This window comes from Pelmatolapia mariae, linkage group LG4 (genome assembly GCF_036321145.2).
Source record: "Pelmatolapia mariae isolate MD_Pm_ZW linkage group LG4, Pm_UMD_F_2, whole genome shotgun sequence".
Classification (NCBI taxonomy): Eukaryota; Metazoa; Chordata; class Actinopteri; order Cichliformes; family Cichlidae; genus Pelmatolapia; species Pelmatolapia mariae.
In genome coordinates this window covers 26,263,251-26,284,214 of record NC_086230.1, presented here as the reverse complement: position 1 = coordinate 26,284,214, position 20,964 = coordinate 26,263,251, and the positions used below count along the sequence as shown (strand labels likewise).

Sequence of the window (20,964 nt, the reverse complement as noted above, 5' to 3'; positions counted from 1 at the left end):
CTACTGTGTAAGATGAGTGGCATGATGTACAGCTATCCTTGCTGTTGTTAAAAAAAACATAACAGCATTCATTTACTAAAAACAATAAACTCAAACCAGCATGGAGGCAAATGATCCACCGTGGTGAGCCTTGAAAGGGAACAGCCAAAAAAAAGAAGAAGAAAATCAAAAACAATAACACTGAGACCGGCTATTCAGGTTCAGCTACCGTTGTATTTACTTCCATTCCACAAAACTTAACAACTGCTTTCATTATGTCTCCTGTACAGTAATTTGTTGCTATTATATCTGACAACCGTTGAACTAGTTGTCTGAAGCGTATGCGCCTAAGTGAACATAAACATCTTTGCTACTTACTGAGCTGCCATTCGTCTCACTCACTGAAATTTCAGGAGCCAAAGATGTTGCAACTTGTCCCTGAAAGGCAGAGAGAGCGAGAGAGAGTAAGAGGAGGTTTGGGGCATGTCTGAAAAAGACTGCAGCATGTATGTGGTTGGAGAAGAGATGACAAATACAGTAAATAGTGATAGGGTGATACTATTAATCCTGTGAGAAACAAATCATAGGTTTTTTGTTCTTTTAGGCCATAAACCTACATCTGTTTAGATGTCATGTGACTGGGAAAAGAGGGGAAGATGATTGGAGGGGAAGGGAAGAAAGCTAAGGTGAGCCCACCTCCACCGCTCAAGTCTTACCTTTCCTCTTCAGGCAACACCTTGTACCTGGGCTGAGCACCTCAGCAGCAAACAGCAGCTCTGACAACCAAGTGGATGCATCTGCTGGGATATCGTAGCTCTTTAATTTTCTCTTCTATTTGTACCCTGGACCTTGGAATGCATTTCACCTTTCTACCAGCAAACCTCTAGAAGTCAACCAGACCCTTTTCAGTGGACTGACGTTAAATATTGGACTTGGACATGTTTGGCGCAGGGCAGCTGGTATCCTCTCTCCTTCCTGCAGTTTTCCATTCACCTGCAGCTCATTTTTTTCCTGCCTTCCCAGCCAGACTGGGCTCTCAACCTCAGTTCCTGATCCCAGGGCCTTTTATCAGCTACGAATCCCTGAGGAATTATCTGCAGCCAGAGCTCTGCAAGGAAGCTTTGCTCCTGGCCACACAGGCGGTTGGGATTGGGCCACTCACAGAGAGCATAGGTGAGTTCAAGACACAGCTGCTGTAGCCAAAATGGGACTGATTGTATCATACTGGACTTGTTCAGATAGAGCGTAGCCAAACTGGCACAGTATGACCAGTCTCAAAGACAGTCTGTGAGCACCATCTGATTGCAGTGTAAATGTTTACAAAAGACTGACTAACAGCTCGTAACTAACAATCAATTATCAAGCAGTGTTAAATTGGGCCTAATGATTGCTGTGCTAATTATCCAATCTAGAGCCATTAGTTCCTTGTCACCCATTGGCGATTGTGTAATTGGTGCTTGTGGTGCGCTTTCCAGATGAACAGAGGCCAGTGAAGCAGCGTCGTGCACGGGCCAACTACAGCAGCTGGCAGCTGGAGGAGCTGGAGAAGGCATTCGAGACCACCCACTACCCGGACATCTTCATGAGGGAAGCCCTGGCCCTCAGACTGGACCTTATTGAGGCCAGAGTCCAGGTGATTGGCACGACGAACTCCTGCTGGAGTTGTTAACTTTGTACTCATTTAGCTGATATTAATTTTTACGCACAGTGTGCAAATTTGCCTTTAGCCCTACTGTTTATTTTCCATCATAGGCATGTTTGACAATACTTACAATAATTCACAGTAAAATCATCTTGCACACCAAATAAAGGAAAATGCCTGGAGAAAAAAGTATTTTATTCTATATAAATACAATAACTTGACTAGATTAATCTGTAATTTTTTTGCTATCCGTATGGGTCAAGATTCCTTTCTGTCCCAACAAAAATGTAATCACAGTTTCAGCTGATACCAGTATGAAAGCAATTCTTGACTAAAGATACATCAGAGCCAGTTTAGTGCAGTTACATTTCAACTATTGTTTTTTAACTATATAATCTCCATGTTATTTACATTCATATATTATATCTCTTTCATTTATTCCAAGGTTTGGTTTCAAAACCGCCGTGCAAAAATGAGACGGCAACTGAAACTCCAGGGCCAGTGTCCAGGGCCTTATGTGAAAAGGGACAATGATGAAACATCTGCGAAAGCGAGCAAGAGTTTAAAACACACAGAGAGATCGGACGGTGAGCACTGGGAGAAACAACAGGAAGCTGAAGGTTATCCATGGACAACCCAGAAGTTGGGGAAGTGGGAGAGGCCGGAGGGGCCGAGCTCAGAGGAGCTCCGCTCCTGCAGCATTGCTAAGCTGCGGGCCAAAGCCAGAGAGCACGAGGCTGAGATCCACGGCAATGTAAGCATGTCAGGAGGCACCAAACAGTCACAAACACAGGAAACTGATGCCACGCACAATGACTGATCATTTTCAGTCTTCCTGTTTATACATGAGTTGGAACTTTTGGGGGAAGTGGAACTTAAATATTTAGCCGTCATTAGCTGAATATATGTATGTCTATATATTCTGTAAGATTTTATATTGAAAAATAAAATTTACATAATGTCAAAGTTTAAGGTTTTGGCTTTACCGTGCATTCCAACTGACTTTTAACTTTCTGTATGTTTTCTTGAGCATATATATTTTAGTTTTTAAATTTTTTATTTTTTTTGGGGGGGGGGTGTCTGAAAATGATCATGTCTTTTTATATGCTGAATACAGTTTTAGATACACCTCAGATATGTGTAGCGGCATCCACTCCCAATGAATGGTAGATGCTTCATGGTGGGACCTCAACATGTAACAATGACAAATGATAAATGTGGACGTCTTATTGTGTCAGCCTATCAGGGCAAAACTGAAATGGGATACACTCAATCTGTAAATGATTTCAGCACGACAACCATCCCTGACCTCTTGGGTTACCTCCACACACAGGCAGGATGTCTACATGCAGCCACACGTCCTCACAGGAAACAACGCAAATAGCTAAAAAATGAAATCATGAAGACTAACTGCAGTATTTACACTCATTTATTAGACATTTAATACTAACTAATACAACATTTCTGTTACAAAATCTACATTTATTCATTTCTGATGTCGGGTCAAAACTTTACCTCCTCTTTAATATTGAGGTTAAAGGAGATAGAAGTGGTCTACAATACATATAAAATTTTTGCTCATATTTGCATAGTAGCGCTTGTGAGAGGGGTGGGATGGTTTGGTTTTCTTTGGAACCTTCAGGTGTTTTTGGATCAACAAACCCTGTTGTTTATACTAATTCCTCTGTACTATAATTACAGCCTATTTATTTAGTATTAGGAAATTGTGCTCTGATGTGCTGAATCACACACAGAAGTGTGGAAAGATATATGGTTGATGATATGTGCTCTGTGCCTCTTGAATTGTTCCTGCTTCACCTAAACTTCTAGATTTTAAAGATACTAATTATGTTATGTGTGCCTTGTTTATAGAGTTGACCACAGGTTGAAAGCGGTATGATAACAGTGTGACACTGCCCCCTTCTGGACATCAATCCGTCTTTAGATAGGACAAGGCGACAAATATTGTTTGTCTTTTTTTTTGTTTTTTTTACATGTACCGACTGAATGCGGGTTTTTTTTAATTTTATTGTAACGTATTGAAACATTTTTTTTTAAATTGTTGTCTACAATAGTTTTAGACTTTGCTTTCATATTCTGAGTCACCCTGTGTCAATTAATAAACAATTCATGTCTTACAGTAATTGTGACATGTATCGATGATGAGGTCAGTGTGGGTTGCTCCCAGTTCAAAGACTCAATTTCAGCTCTGGTCTCACACTAATTACATTCTCTGTGTCAGAGGTTTGAATACTCATGGATGAGGTCTGGGTCAAATTTGATTTGGGACTACTTTTCAAAACGGACCAGGGAAGCACACAGACTTATTTTGTTCCCAGTTAAGGTGAAATGACTCTGCAAGCTGTCTTTGCAAATCAAATGTCTAAGTATTCAGTTTACTACATAGAAAAATTGCCCAGAAATTAACATATAACTTTTCCCTAAGATTTAATGGGACATGGCGACATGGGTTAATTGGGTCAGAATCTTTAGATGAGGCTTGCTGGCCTCAATTAGTCCCCAATTAGGCCGCACACAAAGAACAATAAGGTTAAAGAATGCATGTAGAAGAGCATTAACTATCCTTATGTGCACTGTCTGAGGTAGCAATACTGGGGTTTTATACTCTAGATATCCCAGAGCACACTTGTTCTTCAAAGCTTAGCTCGAAGGATATTTTTATTTAGCATTAAAATAATATATTATAGCCATAAAACTTCTGTCCTCAAAAAGTTGCAGCTGTCGTTTACTTATGTCTCTTATGTCTAACTATAACTGTCATGTCATTATGTTCAATTAATATCTTTTATTTAATTTGATCTTTTTAATTACATCTTTAAAGATATAACTGAAAACTCAATTTCATAACTGGCTCACGTGCATATAAGTCCAACACTCTGTTTTACCAACAAAATAAAACCAAGAAGCGCTTATTCCACGATCATCATTTTGGCTGTCATACCAGGGTCAATAAATGCAATAAAGACTATTAGAGAAGATGGTTCAAATGTGCCATAATTGTGAAAAAAGGTCAGGTGAGACAAGCACGAGGATCTAAAAACACTAAATAACAACAAGTGCTGTCTGATAACAGATTACACTAATCTACCTACTAACTGAATTTAACCTTCATTTGGTTTTCTGAACATCATTTAACTGAAATTTCTTGAGTCTTTTCCTCTTCAACAATCCCACCCCAAGGAAAATAAATAAATAATAGGTCAGCATGATCCACTTCCTGGGATTAAAACGTGCATGAATTATGAACATCAGACTTAGCCAACTATTTCCTTAGCTGAATGAGCTTTTCTTCAACTGTCGTGAATGACGAATCGGCAGTCGCGTCAATTAGTGAAATGAGCCGAGAAACACACACCAGCAGCAGCAAGCAGCAGCACTTTGCAGAGTCGGAGAGTCAGACAAGCAGGTGAAAGAAGGAAACAGGACGCAGCTGCAGTTCGCAGATCACGGTCAAAGCCAGAACAGAGACACGTTGTTTTATATCTGTCTTTCCTCTCACTCCGTCACACCTCCTGCCTGTTGCACACTTTGTCTGCAGTAGTGGTTCTGTCGCGCTACAAGCATGGCTGCCATCAAGGCTTTGGAGCAGTGGTGTAAAATGCAATGTGAGGGCTACAGAGATGTGGCCATAACCAACATGACGACTTCATTCAGGAACGGGTTGGCTTTTTGTGCGCTAATACACAAGTACAGACCGGACCTGATGTAAGTATTGAAAACTTTTTTTTTTCTCCCAAAACTTTACTTTGGTTTGGTCAAGTACTTTAATAATTGTGATACATATAGACAGCCTGCTTCCTCCAATAATATTTTGTTTTTAATATTTTAGTTGTATAAGTACTAACTTAAGTGACCCTTATTCTTATTTCTGTGTTTTATTAATGCATTGTCATTTGTTCAGTTTCATAGTGCTGTTTTTTTCTTCTTTTAAATATATTTTTTTTCTACATGCTGTTAAAGAGCTATTCTGGGTAGTTGAGGTAACTTCTCTGTGTTCATTGTATTCCTGTTTTCCCAGAGACTATGACTCACTCAGAAAGGAGGATGTGTTTGAGAACAACAGACTGGTAAGATGTCAAGATGTTCAGCCTTTGTCTTACTGAGAGGAGCAGACTTCATACACAAACTGCAAAATCTGATGTAGCAGAAAACATCCACTTCATTAACCCCAGACATGACGGGCCACGCAGCAACACACTGTTTGTTCTTGCCTTGGCATCTATGCAGCAGATTGGACAAATATTTAGCTGTTTCAATTTTCACAGCACAGCAGATTAAGCAAAAGCCATATCTCTCTACTAATTTTAGATTCCTGTCAAACCCAGCCTTTCTCAATCTTTGCTCTTCCTCTGTCCGTTTGAACTCATCTATTCGGTTAACCCCTGCGTGACATGAGCAGCACAGCTGGGACCTCTCCATTATTTAGTTTTCTACCCTCTTGTCGGCTTCCTCTGAGGGTTACAGGCCCTGCAGTGCGCTACAGTACGCGCTCCGTACGACTTCCTTGTTGTTTTCGATCATCTTGGCTGTGTCAGCAACAAACCTGAGCTCAGGGGAGAGGCTCTCAAGTCTATTCATTTTGAATGAGGCTTTACTGTCATCTGCCACTCAGTCCTTATGGTGACTGTTCTCTTGAAGGCACTGCTGATACATACATCTTGAATGGTATACAAGAACAAAACGATTTGTGGGCAAAGAACTGTGTGTTTGGTCAAGGTTAAGTTTGATACACTGCTGAAGATGCTCCCTCTACTGAAATATGAGAGAGCACCTGGTAATTCACACCCTTTCTATATTTCATGAATGGTGTCACGCTTCTTACAGGTAGGGCTGGATGATAAATTGGATTTTAATTTCAGGTACAATCTAGTATGAAATTGCTTCTTAGAATTCATTTTCACCATAAAGCTCTAATTTTGTTTTGTGTTAGAAATAAAGCACACCCCTTTACCTGACAGTGGTGTGTTTTTACACTCTAAAAGCCTAAGCTATTTAGTTCAGCTCAAGCCACATGGACAGAAAGCGAGCCTTTTGTTCAACAAGACCTATCGAGAGAAGTAATTGAAGGAAGGATTCTGTAGGAGAACATGGTCATTGGAAACCGATTTTTTCCCAGCTGCCTTTATTTCCAGGGTCTTTAACATGGTCTGCAATGGAGGAGTTGGCCTATGCTCCTCCTCCTGTTGCCAGCAGCGGAGGTCTTCTGATGTTTATGAGTTCACTGGGCCTCTTGTTGCCCTTATCTGAACCCACAGACGTCTCACAGTGGAGGCCAGCAGAGCAACCGGTTGCTTCATAGTCAAAAACATCCACTATTCTGTACCTATGGGCCTAACTCCTGATTGAACACCCATTTTCCCTATCTCCGATACTCTGTTATTTATTTTTATATTACTGGAGGTTTAGGAAACCCCCCCATGTACGGGGATGGGGGGTGGTGGTGGGGTTAAAGGTGAGTAAATTCTATATATTTTAAATTAATAAATAACCATGTTAGACTTGTTTTTTCCTCCCCATGAGCTGAAATTTGTGTTTTTGTCCACTTAAATTCCTCAGTATCCCCTTCTTTTATATATGCCCACTTGCTATTCCGTAAGGCTTTTCTTTAAATTTAATGAGCATATCCAGGCTGATCCTAAACAATGCACTGATATCCCACTCTTCCCATCCTCTTTCTTATGCCTACAAGCTCACAGGAAGTGTGCCATTCATTATAGAGCCCTTTCCAAACCTCCTAGGGTTGTGCCACAGAATACCGCCAGTCTATTTAAAGTAAATTGTATTGTGTGACATATTTACACATGCTGCAACTGTAGGAGTTAGCCCAGCCAATGCCATGTTTTTACACTGAAAAAGTGCTTTGGATACTTTGTTTGTCATATTTAGTTGGAGTTGGGGGCTGTTGGTTAAACTTTGATTTATTTATTTATTTTTCTCTTAAGGCTTTTCAGATCGCAGAGGAGAAGCTGGGGATCCCAGCTTTGTTAGATGCAGAGGACATGGTGGGTTTAAGGATCCCAGACAGGCTGAGCATTCTTACCTACGTCTCCCAGTACTACAACTACTTCAAAGGACGGCCTCCCAGTGAGAATATGTCTGCTTTAAAAATCCCTAGCAACTGCATTTGAGTAGTTCATCCTCTTTAATTCTGAGCTTTTTCCTTATATATTTCTTTTTTATGTACAGGCTGAGGTATTTTTTTCCCCCAACTCTTTGACACTAATGATGTTTTACTGTCTTCAGTGGGAGGTGTAAAAAGGCCAGCAGAGGGCTCCAAGGAGGAGCCATCGGAGAAAAAAAATCTCCCAGTGGTTGCCAAAAGCTTTGTATCTAAAACTGCCACTGAGAGTTGTTTACCTTCCACTCACACAGCTCAGACCTCACCCAAATTGGCAAGAGCTTCTACTCAGGTCAGTAGTCATGTCAAACGGCACGTCATCAGTCAGCTAAAATTAAGGCTGTGTGTTAAAACGTCTTTCTTTTACACACTTTTGCTTTTTAAAGGAATAATATTTAGGATTAAGCATAGCATTTTTTTTCAGTCGGTCACCAAAGGAATCCTAGGATAAATGTTTTCTCACTTTTGATTCTTTTTCACAGAAGGTAGTTTTGGCTGAAAACACCAACAAAAACGGGACTCTCAATAGCAAATGTGTTGCATGCAAGGGCCATGTTCATCTTGTTCAGAGGCACTTTGTGGAAGGCAAGCTCTATCACAGAAGCTGTTTCAAGTAAGAATTTAATCTATATTCATAGATGCTTCCCCCCCCCCCTATGCACAGGGGCTTATTCCATTAATAATTTAATATTAATAAACTTCCACCACCAGGTGTGGCGAGTGCTCCAGCGTACTTCATGTAGGCGGTTACAAACCTGGGACGGATCCAGACACTTTTATCTGTAACTCCCACCAGAACACTTCCAAGACTTCCTCCTCTGAGGCTCTGATCAAAAATGGTCTCACCAGTTCAGCTGCGCGACCACTAAATGATGCCAGCCTAAAACGGCCTTCACCACACCCCCCTTCGGTGTTGTCAGCCCCACTGAATAATGTTTTGAAACCAGTTGCTCCTACTCCAACCTCCCAGTCCTGGACGGCCTCAGCCCAGAAGACACAGGCTGCCCGGCAGAAGTTTTTCCAGGCTGTGCCACAAGTTACTGAAACCTCCAAAGACAACAACAGGAAGCCAACAGAGCAATCAAGTGTTCAAGTAAGGCCAAAGGTCCCGACTGATGATGATGATGATGATCGAAAGAGCCAGTCAAGGGTAATGGTTGGAAAAAAACTAGCAGAGCAAAACTACAACAATAATAACAAACGCCCATTTACAATCCGATCGGCAGATGAGAGATGGTGAGCATTGCATTAGTATACAATCTATAGCCATGAATGCACTGTCCTTCTGAAGGAAACTTTCCCACAGTCTTTTTTTTTTTTTTAAAGCTGATGGTAAGGGCTTTCTCTGTCCCCAGGTTTGGTGATGAGCCAAGTTTAGCTGACAGCTCTGCTTTGAAAAAGGATAAATGCAGCCAAGCCTCAGCAGGAAACTACGCAGGACAGCCCTCCACCACTCAGGCAAACAATAAGGAATTGCCATGTCTAAAGGCCATCAATAAAGACAACACAGGGCCAACAAATGTACACAAAACCACCAAAGGCAAGCTCCACTAAATTCATTTTACTTGTGTCTGATCCATTATTTGACATCCAGCCAGCATCCACCCACCCCCACCATTCAGTCTGTCTCTCACATTCCTAGAAAACAAAGCCCTTTTGTCATTTTTGCCCTATTTATAAAACCAGTGCATCTCGCATGCTGATAGCTGACATTTTAATTCCTGTCTCACACTAATGAACTTTCATAGTTGAACTGTCATTCTCCTGGGATGGATGTGCATGCACGGGTGTCACATTCTGACTGTCGGTGGGTTTGTAGACAGAAACACAATTACTGGTGGGTCTATTGAGAACAGGTTTTTCAGTCACTTTTACTTTTAGCATTGATGGAAGTTTTCCAGACATGGAAATGAAGTCTGTTTCTTACTAATATTAACCATATGTTGACTGGACATTACGCCAAGGTCAGTGATTAAAGCATCATTTTGGTCTTGCCTGAGAATGTGGAGCTCAATCATTTTATTGGAGTGCTGTGAATACCTAGATAATGAAACCAGTAACTGTGCGCTTGACAGCTGTTTAGACGAGTGTGACACACGAGTCGAGGGAATTTTTTTTTTTTTTTTTTTTTGTTTATTGTGTACAATAACTTGGAACTGCTGCGAGTGTGCACGTCATTATCAAAGCAGATGTCTCATAAGCTGCAATGTGCCATCTTCTCTCATTCTAAAAAGTTTTAAAACAGTAGTTACACAAGAAGATAAGGTGAAGTGTAATGACAGATTTACCATTGCGCTGTCACAAGAACCACCTCTGAAATTTTGAAACACTTTCTTTAAATTGAGGAAAGTATCATTGATCTTTGTGGAGTAATGCCCTTCTGCTTCAGCAAGAAAAAATGAATCATTGGAATCAACATAATTTTAATCACGGCAAATTCTAATGTTGTTTCAGTTGTTTATCAAGCAAGTCCTTTCTTAAATGCAGTGATATGCCGTTATAGTTTTCATATCTAAGTATTCATGGTCTTTGGAGACTAGCAATAATGACCTTATTTTTCATTTTTGGTTTTACTGTGTGTCGTTTCTCTGCAGATCCAGTATACCATGAGTGGCAAAGAAAACCTGTTAAAACCGAACTCAGGCTAAAGTAAGTATTTACAGTTACTCGGCTGAAAGTTGAAAAGCTGCACAAGTGGACCAGAATGTCTTGAAAGACTTGCCTTGAAATACATCTGACCTATCAGATTATTTACTCTCCAGAACGCAGAATCATCAAGCTTCGTCCATCTCTTTTATTGCTGACTGGCTCAAAGTGGAGCCGCTAGTTCTATCCCCCATCTTAACAAGTCCCGAGGAGTGCAAGGCCTGAACTCCTACTTTCCTACTCCTTAACACTAGATTTTCTCATTTCTAACCCTTGCTGATGATTCCTCAACTGTTTTCATCACCTTTTTAACATTTCAATATTTAAGGTGAGGTTGTTACTCGTCTGACCTATTAGTACATTTCACCTGTGTCGGATTAATGCCTCTGTATTAAAATAATAAGTTCATTTCTTTGTTTATATCTTACAGAGATGCTGAACCTCAAGCTTTTACTGAAAATCATAAAGCTGAATTCATGTCCACACCTCCATCTAATGTCTCAATTAGTCCAACAAGGCTTCCTCTGGCTCAAACACCTGCAACACCAGGAGTTAGCTTTGCTCTGTTTGATCCTACGTGCTTTAGGGAAGTCAGTCCCCAGAAACCTCAGCCTGCCTCTGAAATCCTAGGTGAGAGGCTTCTTTGCATTATAATGAGAGACATTTGTCTGCTGATATATTAAATAAATTGAGTGTTTGATGTCAAAGTGAACCAGAACTAGTTTGCAAGGAACCTCTCGGTAAAGGTTTTGGTGACTCAAGCAGTTTTGTCTTGGCCATTTTCATGTTTAAATAACAAAGTTCAGTCATGTGTTAAGTGACTGTATTGGAATCAATTAATACACACTGAGAGCAGCAATACCCAAGTAAAGCAAATGTATGTTTATTTTATTTATTTGGCTAACTTATTCAAGCTCTTGAAGAATCTAAAGCTACACAAGGAAACTATGGAGTTAGGAGAAAATGTGCGCTTTCAACTAGTAAGATGGTAAAACAGCTGTACTTTGAAGTTAATTTATTTTATGCCAGTTTTAGTTGGCCTATTTTACGGAAAACTATAAATGTAAACCTCATGGTTTTGCTAGAGGAAATGCTAAATGAATCACTCGAGCCAATAGGACTCATCCTGTGTTTGCTCTGAACGTCCACAAAATTATACACACCCCATTGTATTAGTTCCCATATTAAACAAACAAAATGAAAACAAAGTTTTGTGAACTCTGCACTTCTGCAGCATTTAAGACCTCTTCTCTTTATTTTAGATTTTAAATTTGGGAGTTGCTTGCCTGTGAAATCCTCACCCAGACTCCCAGCTGTGAAATCTATTAGCTCTTCAACTACTTTTCCAGCCAATCATGGAAATCCATCAGGTTGTTTCCCATCTTTTTAATAGCTATCAAAGCCAAATATACATGATTTCAGATTTCTTGTTGATTTCATATGAAAAGTGTATAAATACATTTAAAAATTGTTATTTTACTGAAAACAGGTTAAGTCATATGTGACAATACTTTTCTAAAAAGCTGCCATGAAAGGACTATCTAATCCTATTTTATCTACCTCTTAGCTGCTAAAAAAGGAAAGTATTTGTCACCCACCAACGCCTCCAGGACTGAAATGAGGTCACCCTCTGTAAGTTCCCTCCATTAAGTCTCTTAAGAGATTAATTAACAGCTCTACAAATATGCTTTCATTACATTCCCAGCAAAAAATGGATGACCTTCTTTACATTAAAGTGGCCAAAGTCAGAATTTTCAAATTACAATAATCTTTACTTGACAGTGACTCTTAAATTCTCTGTTTTGCACCAGGTAAGGTCTTATCATATCCCAATGGAGCAGATTGAAAGGGAGCTGAATGATATTGAGACAAACTTGGCTCATTTGGAGAAGGATGGTGTGGAGCTGGAACAGAAGCTCCGAAGCTGTGAGGAAGGTACGTTTTGTGTCTTCCACTTCTCCTTTTTACTTGTAAAAACATACAAATGTTAAACAATGCAATCAGTAGTCCACTTTCAGACACGGTTCATGAGACATTTAGTAGCTGGCTTTTCACTCTTAACTCTGCAACGTAGTTCCATACTATTCATGAACAAGTGTGAGGGCAGTAGTGTGGTAATAAGCTGGATATGATAAGTTAAAGATATGGAAATGGCAAGTTACCACATCTTGATTACAAATGAATATCATGTGATATCTTACATTACTAATTACTTTAGTAATATTACACTGAAATTTAATAAGGGGCCATGGGTATGGGTAATACAATGAAAACATACATGCCTTTGAGGCAAACCCAATTATTAATCGTACAGTATATTGGTAATGATATCATAACTTGTTAGGAATACATATACGTTGCATCTGTGCATTTACATTTTTCATACACTGATTTTTTATTTTTTTTTTTTAAGTGGTAGTAACCTCATAATCTGGGTGATGCTTTACCATATCAGGATAGTATTATCAGACTATGATGATGGGATTATGGGAACTTGTGTCCCCAGCATTTCTCCTTATTCACAAGGTCACAATGCAAATATTATCTTTTTTTCCTTTAATAATAATAATAATACTAATTATTATTTTTAAATATGTTTAAAGTTGTGGCATATTGTCTATTGTAGTTTCTTATTTCTATGGTAATGTAAAAACCAGGAATCAGGGTTTAAAAATGCTGATTTGTATCTAATTCCATGTTAATAACCTCGTAAAGCAAAAGCTACTACATCTTTCCACACAATCATCAGATTGCTTGAAGTATGATTATCTGGAAACGTGAAGGATTTCCTGTGTAATAACAAGAAGTTTGAGCTGCAAGATGTTTATACTAAATTTTATTGTGGTATCTCCTTTTTTATTTTATTTTCTCTTATCCCATCTGTAACATCTATATCACTGAATATGACCAATTATGACATCTGTATATGTGGATCGGACTAAGCTAGGTATTATTTAATACCTGACCATTTCTGAACAAGAGGGGGGTTGGTAGACCCTTCACCGCTATGTTGGTTTGAATGAGGTAATATTCTAAAGCAAAAGGTATCTTGCAATAACCTTAAAATAAAATTTGACATCATATTTTTGTTTGAACTGCTGAATCGCTCTGCTGCATTGGTGAGTTGTATCTTGGGTGCTTTACACATTTGCTCACCATCAGCTGAAGGTTTGTGTGTGTGTGTGTGTGTGTGTGCGCACGTGTGTGCGTGCGTGCAGGGGAATTGCCTGCCATTTCTATTAGTGTTTCTGCAGTCAAATGAGGTGAGAGGCACAGCTAGCCCACAGGGATGTTGCGTCTCCTTTGAGGTAGTAGGAGTAGGGGGCCTTATTGCTTTGCTCAAGGTCAACATGACTTGGGTATAGTAATATATATATATTCTGGTCGATTGCTTAATTTTTTTTTTTTCTACATGCCACCCAGGAAGCCTGAGCATGCAATCACTTGGCCAGAATTTAACATCATTTCCACACTACCTAGGAGATCATCTACTTCTCAACTGGAATTTGTTGGCATAAAAACTAAACCCTGGCACTCGGGTTCAGTTCAGAATCAAATCATGTTTGTTCTGGTAATGACAGGATGTGTGGGGCTCTGTCCTCTGTCTCTGCAGCTCGCTCTCTGTTGTAAATGTGACTTGATTGATTGGTCGCTAATTAGGATTAGCAGAATATTCAGCCTAAAATCAATTGATCCACCTACTCGGGTATGACTCGGTGAAGCAGCAAATTTAAGCACTGTTTCAGTGCATGTCGGGATACTGTGGTGGACCAATACTGAAAAGTATACACTGTATCCTGAAAACCTTAAATATTGAATCATCTTGGATGGTAAATTGCATTGTTCCCTGCATCTCAAATTTTCTTTAAAATCTGAGTAATAATATAACTTCTCGGGGCTGAAAATGAAATTTTAAAATGCTTCTTTGTATATGTGTGGCCACCAGTTTAACCCCGCATAATGAAAGCTTTGGAAAAATATAAGCAGTATTGTTGTGAATGATTTAATTAGTAATTTATTTTTTTTTTTACCGGATTGGTTTTTGAGTAAATTGCAAAAAGATGTTTGTCAACAAAACATTGTGTTATATTCTCAAGTCGATGCCACAGGAATGATGACTGACACAAACTATAAAGTGTCTATAGACAGGTTTTTTTGTAACATCATGTTCTGTGACATACATTTTGATATTATTAAAATAAAATAGATTTGGGTTTGGCAGGCTAAGCTCCATTTTAAGATTGTTGGCTGTGACATAGTGTCTTAATAAAGGTGACAGCGTGGTTCCAGGATGTGAGTCACTTCTCCTAATAAAAATCGAGAACCACCTACCTGCATATGAGCCAAATTATCCTAAAACCCCCCCTAATTTCTACTGAATGTTTTTCTTGCAAACAGTGGGGTTGAGTCTGCTCAAGTGGGGTATTTTCTTTAATTTTTATTTTTTTTAAGTTTGCTCTTGGAATATATCAGTTAACATCAGAACAGCACAAAATATTTGGCTTACGTGAAATGATAAATGTTATGAGCTTGTTAAAGAAACATCTAGTCAGTGATCATAACTGCTTGATTTACTACAATATATACACATCAGTGATTGAATAACAAGACCAAGACCATTATAAAACGTTTTTTTTTTTTTTTTTAATAAATTCAGCTGAGTATTACTAACCTGTTTTGCAGATGGAGAAGGTGACATCTTGATGGACCCACTGATGGTCGACTGGTTTAACCTCATTCGAAAAAAACAAATGTTCATTAGGAAAGAATCAGAGCTCGTTTACATGTGAGTATTATTGAAGGATCGATGTAGGTTGAGAATATTAAATGACCCTTTCTCCATTATCCGGGGAATTATTACTCATTTGGATAATATTTGTTTACACCAGAGAAGGCTTTTGAACAATATTCCTACTTTGACTTGACTTTGTGACTTGAAAGTTGGATTTCTCTTTATATATTTGATTATATTAATTCCAAATCTTATTTATTGTACCTGATATTTTCTTTAAAGATTTTTCCCTCATTGTTTGTACACAATTTTTACACTTTTACTTGCATTTAACATTAGGACAAAAATCAAACTTAACTGAGAAACTCAAAATTTTTGGGATTGTTTAGAAGTTTTAGATATAATGTGCGTTTTGAATTAGTATTTGGTGTTAAAACTCAGAGCCAGGACTCAAGAGCTGGAGCAGCAGCAGCCAGGTGTTGAGGGGGAACTTCGCAGGCTGCTCGAGAAGCCAGGTAAGCGCTCGGTCTCTTTGCCTGTCAGCATCTGTCTTACCTCCTTTTCCAACATGCGGTTGTTAACTTTGTCACAGATCATTTAAAGTCCAGAGAGGAACAACGGCAGGAGAAGAAACTGATGCAGAAATTGATGGAGATCGTGGATGGCAGAAATGCAATTGTGGAGGGTCTCGATGAGGACAGGCTGAGGTAACATTATCAATCTTCTAATTAATTCTTAAGTACAATGCAGTTAATCTTAAAGATTGATGTGGTAAAAAGATATGACAGTGCTTAGTTTGATTTTTGGCTAATTTCAGGGAAGTGGAGGAAGATCAGCAGTTGAATAAAATGATGCAAAACCTTGGTAAGCAACATATAAAATGTCTTTTTTTCTGTTTCAATTTGATTTGAGTTGTTAATATACTGGTTTTGTTGAGAACAGGAGTGAAGAAAGCCAAAAATGAAAGGAAATCCTCCATCTCAAAACTGTTCAGGCGAAGAAGTAAAAGACGCTTTGAATGATCCTAAAGGGGATTATTTGATTTATTTATTTTTATTTTTTACTAAATTGTCATTATTTCTATTGTATTAATATTCCTTTTAAATATTTAACTTTTTTATGTATAATTTGTGCTCATGGGAAAGATAACAGAAGAGATCTCAAATTAGGAAGGATGTACCAAGCCATATTTTGTCTATACACCATTTAAAAAAAATCAGTGCAAATGTTTTTGTTTTTTTGTTTAAAAAAATCACTTTCAATTCTTGGTTTGTTGCTACTCCACTGTTGTTCCACTGTTAAGGTTGTTCGTATAGAAAATTCTCATTTTCTGTTAATATAATTTCAGTCTCACTAAAGTAAAATGAATATCACATTTGGGGATATACTAATTTTTATATATATTCTTGGAATAAAGTAACAATTTTAAAATCGCACATGGTTTAAAATAAAAGCAGCGTTGAATCAACTGTCATAATGTCAGAATGATGAGGGAACACTGGCTCTTCCACGTGCGAATAGGAGTGAGGAGGATAAATGTGTAATCCTTTGCCAGTCTTAAGTCAAAATGAAATTATTTCAGTATTTATTTAATAATGGATTTTAACAAATTTCCTGTAAGGATATTAGAGGGAGCCTTGACAATTAAGTTTGAATGGCTGTGGAGTGTAAAATGGGGAGCCACACATGTTGAACTGTTGGGCTGTAGTTCCTCTCTCAGACTGTACTGTAGGTGGCAGCCTGGGTATGCTGTATCACACGGCAAGAACTTGGAAATCCTATTTGCCACAGTACAGACAGTTAATTTCTTTGCTAATTTTATAAATGCTGCAAAAATGTTCAGCTGTGCTGATGCAATAATGTTATGTGAAAGAGGATTAGGAAGAGCAGTAGCTTATGGCTGGCAAAGGCTTATAAACTATAGGATGTATTGAGCTCTTTATCTTTAAACCTGGTTTAATTAAACATTACTCTTTACTAATATCTGCATCAGAATTGCTCCATACCTGAGCTATTAAAATGTTGAAATGACGTGCGAGGGCACTCATCTGTGAAAATGGCATTTGCTGTGTTTGTAAGGAATGCTCTGTAATGTTGCATTTTAGAAGTGTTATTGAAAGGTGTGTGTATGCGTTCTCCTATTTATAGTATTTTAAAACTTGAAATCTGTTGTCCAATAAATCCTTTGAAGATTAGAACGAACGAGAGGTTGAATTATTTACTCAATAACCGCTTCCTTCCATTTTAAATAGATCCCCAAACTTTTCATCTCTTCCCTCCCCATGTTACAAGCTTCACCAATGACTGTTGATATAATGACACTACCAAGATCAGACATTGCTTTCAGTAAGACGCCAACAGCACTGGAACTCCTTTGCATTAAAGCTGTGCAGCGATCACGGAGCAGCATCGATGTATGCTTTCATTAAAGCTTTTTAAAGACGGCATCAAGATAATTCACTGGCGTCAATATATCGCAGCTTCTTATAAACTACATATCGCTCATTTTGAGATGCATGAAATTGTGATCATGAACTTGGAACACAATCTTTCTAGCTGAGCACAGTTGAGGATGATATTGGTACAAAATGCCACGCGTGATGTGGGTGACAGTCGAGACTGAATGTGTGATATTAGAGTTAATTAAAGCTTTGCGCCCCATCTACTGCAAATGCTTGCACTTCTGCAATTAAGAATCAAAGGCGAGGGCTTAGTGTCAGGGGGGGTGTCTAATACATGGTTTTAACAGGAATGGGACCTGATTTGCCGAGCTCCTAGCGACAAGCATTAACAACAGCCTCAAATTAGAGAGACATTAATATTCATAAGTAAAACAATTCATCCTGTGAATGTGTGATGAAATGGAATCCTCTGAGGTGAGCTCTTGTGTCCAGGCTGCCATCGTTCATTAAAATATGCCATTACCCATGAAGTGCTTAATCTTTATGAAAGGGTGGTAAAATCAGTTTGAACTGCTCGAACAGAAAGGTGGAAATCGTAATATTGTTCAGAACCTTACATTATGTTAATCTTGTGCATTTTGTGACGACGTGATGTCTAACAGTATAGGTTTCTGTGTGTCTCATGAAAATGTACAAAGCATTTTTTTTTTCTTTTACTGAAATTAGTCTGTTATTCTATTAATAGGGCGTGAGTGCTTTGTGATGTTTTAGGTTGGCTGTTAGTCTGCCTCTTCCAACACCATCTAAATTCTGTGTGTGCGTGCGTGTATGTGTGTTTCGTCTTATTCCAGTCACTGCCAGAGTCTCTGCCACTAGCCTGTAATTATGATCCTCGAGGTAATTTTATCAGGCTCATTAGCTCTGATGAGTAAACGAGAAGCGTGCCTCTAATTTATTGGCCATCCAGGCTGGAGACTTAATTCTCATCAGAGAGATCATAATATTTGTATAGAGAGTGAGACTGATACAGTATACATATACACACTTGGTTGCAAAGCTCCTAGAACAACACTGAGGCCAAGACTTTGTGACTTAAAATCAGTAATTACACTACTAAGACAAGCCCGTTTGGATAACTGGGCACATGCTTTAAAAATTACAAAAGATGTGACTGTGATGAGCAGGGCACAAAACATAGTCGTCTTTTTTTTTCTTTCCTTTTTTTGTGGGGGGGATTCAGGCATGATTTCAAATGAAAACCATTGTTTGCATTCTAGGGAGTCTTGAGAGTTTATCTTTCTGCACAAAATTAGATTCTCACACCTCTGCAAACAAAATTGCATTGTTTTGTTCCCTGTTCAATAGAGATTATCCATTTTCTGTGTCAGAGAATGTGTTAAGGGAGCGGTGTAAATATGCTCACCATTTTCAGTGTGTAGAAATTTGCATTGAGGGGAAATTATGCATGCTGGCTAGTGGAAATGAAATGTATAAAGTGCATGACTGGTAGACTTGACAAGTGCAGCTTTCATCCATCTCAAATGAATAATTTTCACTTCCCTTAAACATCCTTAATCCAACCATGTTATCAGCGGGCATGCAGGATTCTGCCAGACTTTCTCCTTAACGGCACAGCAACTTTCAACTTGCCTGAGATTTTGCACTGCAGTTGCTTACCACATGGTCTTAGGGACTCACTCTTATCCTTGCCTGCTGGTTTTGTGGATCAGTAAAATTCCTTCAAAACACAATATATACATAACGCAAGTCTTAATAGATAGCAGAATGTCTCACTCTACCCTCCTCTGTGCAGCCTCAGAGGTCGACTTAATGCACTGTATTTTACCTCTGATTCACATTGGCAGAGAACTCAGAGGATGGTGTCTAAAAAACCTATTTGCTCCATGGCCCTTTGTCCTCTATTTCAAATTTCAGTGACAGACCCCTCCATGATCCTATAATGTGGTTTGGAAACTCATATGGCCGTAAAGGGATAGAGAAGGATATTCATGGTAAATTACTCATTTATAGCCCAGCATTCAGCATTTCAACTTGTTATTTAGGGACATTTCCTTGTCTTCTTCACTGAAATCCATACTGGTAATGATACTGTACAGCGAAATACATCCCCCACCCCTCACATCCCGGTCCTTTTAATTTATGCATTGTGGCATGTTTTTAAAATACTAACAAACAATGAAATGTGTAATGGGTGTTTATGCTACTAATCCGCCTGATAGCCTCTAATATGAAGGGTTACCTGGCTATTTTCAATATCCACTTTCTCAGAAGCCTCAGTCTGCGATAAGAATATTAACCTCATCAATTTCAGGTAACTTTCAACGCTTTAACATCTTGTCTTAAAGACCTACGTGTTAGCAGGAGTCTCAGCCTTGGCATTTAGTGACATTTTAAGCCTTTTAACAGAATCCAGACAGGGATTTGCCGTTTCCACCAAAGGAAAATAATTTATATCCTCCTTTCTGAGAAACTGTGGGTAGAGGGATTAAATACACCAGAGAGATTTGTATGTGGTGCAAGTAAAACAATATTGTGACTCAGTTAATATATTTCCTTCCATCTACTTTCATGCTTTGAGGAAGTCGGGAGTTGTTACTCATCGGGCTGAAGTTGGCTTTGATGCTTTTCTTGTTTAATTTTCTCACTTTCGAGGTTTTAAGTGTGTAGGTCATAGCGATGACAGCAGCGTGTACCTGAACTCTTCTTATGACTATGCAATGAGACAATGCGTGTTAGGAGATAAGTGTTGGAGGCAATGAAAAGTCTGACCGAGACCAACTATTTTGCATTCCTCACAGTCAAACTCACTTAAAACCTTTGGAACAACCAAATGCTTTTGCTCCACCCGGACTTATATTTAAAACATAATGATGTCATGTGCACAAGAACAGAAAAAAACACCACATTTGTGAATGACAGTTTGGAACACAAAAGGTCTTTTCTGTGAGTTGGATGGGTTTTGGACTGTGTATCTGCTAGTGTGTGTGTGTGTGTGTGTGTGTGTGACGGCCGCTGTGTAGTGGAGACATGCAGGGCTCTGTTCTCTCTGTGGGCTGGCAGCTTTGATGCACTGCCTCTCTTATCTCATGCCTGGCAAGGTTAATGAAGTGGTGGCACTTTTGGAGGAAGTAGAAATGGGATGAGTAGCAAAGACCAGAGGAAGCTTGGAGATGAAACGTCCTGCTCTTAGCGGCTGTAAGTGGCAATTTTGGTGAATTACATAGACAATGAGGAAAGGGGTTGTCATCCTCTTAAACACAACAGTCATCTGAATCGGGAATGGTTGATTGCATCTCTTTCAGCCTGGTTCATATGAAATTACATTAGCATTTAGGCATCACTTGCAGCTTGATCTGTCAAACATCTCTTTATAAGGCCATATTAGTGTTACTACGCAGCACTC

At 38.9% G+C, this 20,964-nt stretch overlaps 2 protein-coding genes across 4 annotated transcripts; both read left to right on the top strand.

Moving 5' to 3' along the window:
* Nucleotides 1–635: 635 nt before the first annotated feature.
* On the top strand, nucleotides 636–2,441 carry si:dkey-43p13.5 (visual system homeobox 2). Its single transcript, XM_063472700.1, has 4 exons — nucleotides 636–665; nucleotides 906–1,152; nucleotides 1,455–1,612; nucleotides 2,067–2,441. Exons 1-4 carry the CDS (start codon nucleotides 636–638, stop codon nucleotides 2,439–2,441), a joined length of 810 nt encoding a protein of 269 aa, XP_063328770.1.
* A 2,501-nt stretch (nucleotides 2,442–4,942) lies between these two features.
* On the top strand, nucleotides 4,943–17,317 carry micall2a (mical-like 2a). Of its 3 annotated transcripts, XM_063472188.1 has the most exons (18): nucleotides 5,032–5,048; nucleotides 5,181–5,347; nucleotides 5,661–5,709; nucleotides 7,585–7,726; nucleotides 7,886–8,052; nucleotides 8,243–8,373; nucleotides 8,472–8,996; nucleotides 9,116–9,300; nucleotides 10,355–10,409; nucleotides 10,837–11,036; nucleotides 11,669–11,776; nucleotides 11,974–12,038; nucleotides 12,218–12,341; nucleotides 15,090–15,192; nucleotides 15,580–15,653; nucleotides 15,731–15,845; nucleotides 15,956–16,002; nucleotides 16,081–17,317. In XM_063472188.1, exons 2-18 carry the CDS (start codon nucleotides 5,205–5,207, stop codon nucleotides 16,158–16,160), a joined length of 2,313 nt encoding a protein of 770 aa, XP_063328258.1. In that variant the 5' UTR covers nucleotides 5,032–5,048; nucleotides 5,181–5,204; the 3' UTR covers nucleotides 16,161–17,317. The 3 variants fall into 3 exon arrangements, with proteins under 3 accessions (XP_063328257.1, XP_063328258.1, XP_063328259.1); XM_063472187.1 differs by having other exon boundaries at nucleotides 4,943–5,347; XM_063472189.1 differs by lacking the exons at nucleotides 5,032–5,048; nucleotides 5,181–5,347; nucleotides 5,661–5,709 and adding an exon at nucleotides 5,762–7,094.
* The last annotated feature ends 3,647 nt before the right edge of the window (nucleotides 17,318–20,964 follow it).

Coding starts and splice junctions, on each gene's coding strand:
- micall2a (XM_063472187.1), top strand. CDS start 5,205: ATGGCTGCCATCAAGGCTTTGGAGCAGTGGTGTAAAATGCAATGTGAG. Junction 5,348..5,660: donor AAGTACAGACCGGACCTGAT/GTAAGTATTGAA, acceptor CTGTTTTCCCAG/AGACTATGACTCACTCAGAA. Junction 10,410..10,836: donor AAAACCGAACTCAGGCTAAA/GTAAGTATTTAC, acceptor TATATCTTACAG/AGATGCTGAACCTCAAGCTT.
- si:dkey-43p13.5 (XM_063472700.1), top strand. CDS start 636: ATGATTGGAGGGGAAGGGAAGAAAGCTAAG. Junction 666..905: donor GGGAAGGGAAGAAAGCTAAG/GTGAGCCCACCT, acceptor TGACGTTAAATA/TTGGACTTGGACATGTTTGG. Junction 1,153..1,454: donor GCCACTCACAGAGAGCATAG/GTGAGTTCAAGA, acceptor TGCGCTTTCCAG/ATGAACAGAGGCCAGTGAAG.